This window comes from Impatiens glandulifera, unplaced genomic scaffold (genome assembly GCF_907164915.1).
Source record: "Impatiens glandulifera unplaced genomic scaffold, dImpGla2.1, whole genome shotgun sequence".
Taxonomy (NCBI): Eukaryota; Viridiplantae; Streptophyta; class Magnoliopsida; order Ericales; family Balsaminaceae; genus Impatiens; species Impatiens glandulifera.
Window position 1 is genome coordinate 56,587 of NW_025919557.1, and position 4,685 is coordinate 61,271.

Consider the following 4,685-nt stretch of genomic DNA (forward strand, 5'->3'; position numbering starts at 1 on the left):
TATTATATTATGAAAAAATATTGCTTCCGCTTGAAGCAGAAAGTTATTAGGCAGCAATTATTCAGTTTAGAAAATAATCCATCTGTTATAACCAATTCACTTAGACCGCTCAATTTATTTATAGTTATTTCAGTAAAGTAATTTAACTGATATCAATCGGAGACAACTATTCGGTTTTATATACTTGATTTTCTTTCCTTCTGATCTTTTATGCACATAATGAATGCATGTCAATGTCTGACCGGTTTTTAAAGATAATGCAGATATTTGAAAAATCCGATCAGTTTTATAAAAGTCGTTGAAAACCTGATTTGAGAAGCGGCAACTTCTCACTAAGATCATGCCTAGTTTTTCATGAATGCAGATTATGAGAAAATATTTTTTTCTAGAATCATGCAAGAATATCTAGGGAATAAGTTGACCGCTATCAGCAAGTCCCAAAATAGTTCTAAAATAATAAAACTTAGTTTCCTGTAGTGGCTTTGTGAAAATGTCAGCCACTTGTTGTTCGGTTGAGATATACTCCAACCGGATATGTTTCTGCTACACATGTTCCCGGATGAAGTTATGTCTAATGTGAATATTATGGGTTTTTGAGTGTAACACCGGATTACGCTATTGCACTGGTGTTGTCACAGAAAATTGGAGTTTTCTCAGTCGTAATAACAAAGTCCCTCAGTTGCTGTTGAATCCATAGAAGTTGAGCACAATAGCTGCCGGCTGTAAGATACTCTGCTTTTGCCGTTGAAGTTGCAACTGAAGTTTGCTTCTTGTTATACAAGGAAACAAGTCGGTCACCAAAGAACTGGCATGTCCCACTAGTACTCTTACGGTCGATTTTACAACCTGCATAATCTGCATCAGAGTAGCTCGTTATATTGAAACTAGATACTTCAGATACCACAGTCCTACATCTTGAATCCTTTTTAGATATTTTAAAATTCTCTTAACTTCAGTGTAATAAGATTGTTTAGGATTAGCCTGGAATCTTCCGCATACTCCGACCCCAAACAGAATGTTCGGTCGACTAGTTGTTAGGTATAGAAGTGATCCGATTATTCCACGATAGGTTGTGATGTCCACTCCTTGACCATGTTCATCCTTATCTAGCTTGATTGATGAGCTCATAGAAGTGGAAGTTGCAAAGAAGTATTCCATCCCAAATTTCTTTAGCAACTTCTTTGTATACTTGGATTGGTTGATGAACGTTCCTCTTTCTATCTGCCGAACCTGGAGACCAAAAAAGAAACTTAACTCCTCCATCGTACTCATTTCAAACTTGTCAGTCATCATTTTCGAAAAAATTTCAAATAACTTAGGGTCGTTCTAGCCAAAAATAATATAATCTACATAAATTTGAACAAGTAAGATATGTTCCTTTTTCTTAAATTTAAATAGGATTTTATCTACCGATCTTATAATGAAGTCATGGTTGAATAAAAACTTTGTTAAGGTGGAGCTTGTTTTAAACCATAAAGTACTTTGTCTAGCATATAGACATGACTGATCAAATTAGGATTTTTAAAACCTGGAGGCTGCTGAACATACACCTCCTCACTTAATTCACCATTTAGAAATGCACTTTTAACATCCATTTGAAAAACTTTAAAATTTTTGAAAACTGCAAATGCAAGAAATATTCTAATTGCCTCTAGTCTAGCCACATGAGAAAATGATTTTTTAAAATCAATGCTTTATTCTTGTTTATATCCTTGGGCCACTAATCTAGCCTGGTTCCTCATAACTAAACCGTTTTCATTGTGTTTATTTCTGAACACCAATCTTGTTCCTATGACTAATTGATTTTTCGGTCTTGGAACTAAGTGCCAGAATTTATTCCTCTCAAATTAGTTTGATTCCTCTTGCATTGCTAAAATCCAATCGGGATCCAACAATACTTCATCCACCTTTTTCGGCTCAATCTGTGATATGAAAGCTAAGTTTTCATATTCTTCCAACAATTGATGCTTAATTTGGATGGGTAGTGAGGGGTTACCTATAATAAGCTCAGGAGGATGATTTTTGTTCCATTTGATATTCGGTCCAGAAATGTCTTCTAAATGACCGGTTATTTGATCAGGGTTAGATAGACCGGTAGGCTAGCAATGTCAAGTCGACCGATTTCCTCAACAGACACTGAGGTGTCAACTTCCTGCTCTGAAGCAACTTGATCCTACTGAATCTTAGCGTTAACCGTTTGATCATATACAAATCTTTTATATACTGGAACCTCATCTTCACCATCAGATTGAATATTTCAATTTTTCAATTTGTTGTGTAGATCAAAGGATGATGTAGTGTTACTTTCAAGCAATTCATCAAAGACAATATGAGAAGATTCTTCAACAGTTAAAGTCCTAGTATTGTACACTCTATATGCTTTATTAACTTCAGAATTACCTAGCATGATGCCAACATCGGATTTTGCATCGAAAGCGGTCAAATAATTTTTGTCATTGTTATGAATGTAACACTTACAGCCAAAGATCCTAAGATACCGGATGTTAGGGACTTGGTCATGATATACTTAAAAAGGGGTTTTGTTAAGATGTTTATTTATAATGGAATGGTTTTGAGTATAACATGCAGTGTTGATAGCCTCGGCCCAAAATTTTTGAGCAACAACACGAATCGGCTATCATGGATCTTGTGGTTTCCTTGAGAGCTCGGTTTCTTCTCTCGGCCAGTCCATTTTGTTGAGGAGTTCTAGCACTAGAAAACTCGTGTCTAATGTCAGATTCCTCAAGAAATGCAATTAATGTACGGTAAGTAAATTATGTACCTGTATCACTTCTGATTTTATTTACACGTATTGATTTCTCATTTTGTATTCTTCTAAGCATTTTGATTAGATTTGGAGTAGCTTGATTTTTAGATACCAAAAATATTTCCTAAGTATATCTAGAATAATCATCAATAATTACCATGGTATAGTGCATTCCCCTAAGCTAGTGACCTTAATCGGTCTAAATAAATCCATGTGAAGTAATTCTAGACATCGGCTTGATTGAGTATTTCCTTTAATTTTGAAAGTAGATTTTATCTGTTTACCCATTTTACATGCAAAACATATTTTATCTTTAGCAAATTTCATGTTAGGAATTCCCTGAACTAATTCTTTAGTGCAGATATAGTTAATTGTTTTGAAGTTCAAGTGGTTGAATCTTTTATACCAAAGCCAATTTTGATCATTCTTAGTTATCATGCAAACCGAGTTATCATATTTAGTTTTCCAGTCTACTTTGTAAATATTTCCTACCCTTTTTTCTGTCTGTAAAATATTGCCTTGTTGATTTTAACTAAGAATGCATGTGTATGAAATACTACCATATACCCTACATCGCACATTTGACTAATACTTAGCAGATTGAAATGTAAATTTTCAACAAGAAGTACATTGTTTATAGTTAGGTTGTCATGGATAATCTTACCCTTGCCCACAGCTTTCCCTTTAGAGTTGTCACTGAATACTAGCTTTTAATCTTGATTAATCTTCCCGTTAGGATTGTACGTTGGCTTAGGATTTTCCAGGAATTGAATCAATTGGACATCATACTGGTTTGTTGCTTTGGTATCGGTTGACCGATCCTACCGCCGAGGAGAGGAAACCGATCTTCAAGAAAAAGTTCACCGGTCTTCTACTAATGCTGAGAAGATAGATCAATTAGATGGATCCAGTTTGTGCTGCTATTATGATATCGGTTTGAACGGCCAAGTTGAAAATATGACCGCTCCCTATTTTTCCTACATAAACGGTTGAGTTTGATTAACATCTTTAGATACTTAATTACTTATTAATTAAATATTTAATTTATCTAACATTACTCAACCACCTTCACAACCGGGTTTTATTTATGGAGCTGCTAAAGAAGATATTGAGAATACAGATGTTACGGATATGCAAGTTAAAAAACATAAAATTCTTATCGGGATTGAATGGGCCAAGTGAGTATTATACTAACATTTTTATTTTTTTATAGTTTAATTAATTATACTAACATGTTTTCATTTTATATTTATGCGGCATTGATTCAACCATCACAAAGAAAATAAACAAAATTGTGATAGGATATTGGAGAGGGGCTTATGTAAATTGTAACCAAATCCCATAAGATGTGAAAGACTTGTGGTGGGCTAATTTTGAAGTTAGATTAAATTTAAGTTTTATAAATATGTATAATTTCATAAAAATGAACTAGTAAAGTTAATTGAATTATCATAGGAAATATTCGAATGGGATCCAATAATGCTTGACGATATTTATAAGCTTTTTAATAAAAAGCAAGCTCAAAAATGCGATGTTTTGTCGCTAGGGAAAAAAAATTGAGAAAGCCTCCACACGTGACAAATGAAAATTAGATTTTAATGAAAAAAAAAAATTTATGACCCCAAGTAAGTAGAGAGGTGCATAAAAGCTACGGGTAGTCGAGATATGTACACGAAAAATGGACTGGTGTACTGCGGAGGTTCAATCAATTTAGAAGAATATCGACGAAGATTGTGAGTAATAGTAAATTAATTTATAAAATTAAACTTATTAACATTTATTTTGTTCTTTTTATTTTAGACAATGGAACTCGGAAGAGCGCCAACGATTTTAGAAACTTTTGAACGAAGCCACAAAAAGAAAATTGAAAGTTGGAGTGGAGATCGAGCTTCCAAAACCGTGGTATATATTTTAATTT

At 33.7% G+C, this 4,685-nt stretch overlaps 1 protein-coding gene across 1 annotated transcript; it reads right to left on the bottom strand.

Moving 5' to 3' along the window:
• Positions 1-610: 610 nt before the first annotated feature.
• LOC124918167 (uncharacterized mitochondrial protein AtMg00810-like) lies at positions 611-1,263 on the bottom strand. The gene is made up of 2 exons (XM_047458374.1): positions 1,000-1,263; positions 611-922 (listed from the first exon to the last, which is right to left on the bottom strand). Exons 1-2 carry the CDS (start codon positions 1,261-1,263, stop codon positions 611-613), a joined length of 576 nt encoding a protein of 191 aa, XP_047314330.1.
• Between the last annotated feature and the right edge of the window lie 3,422 nt (positions 1,264-4,685).

Excerpts from the sequence above, each read along its gene's own strand:
- LOC124918167 (XM_047458374.1), bottom strand. The coding sequence starts at position 1,263 with ATGGAGGAGTTAAGTTTCTTTTTTGGTCTCCAGGTTCGGCAGATAGAA. Across the intron at positions 923-999 it reads ACATTCTGTTTGGGGTCGGA|GATTCAAGATGTAGGACTGT; the intron begins GTATGCGGAAGA and ends ATATCTAAAAAG.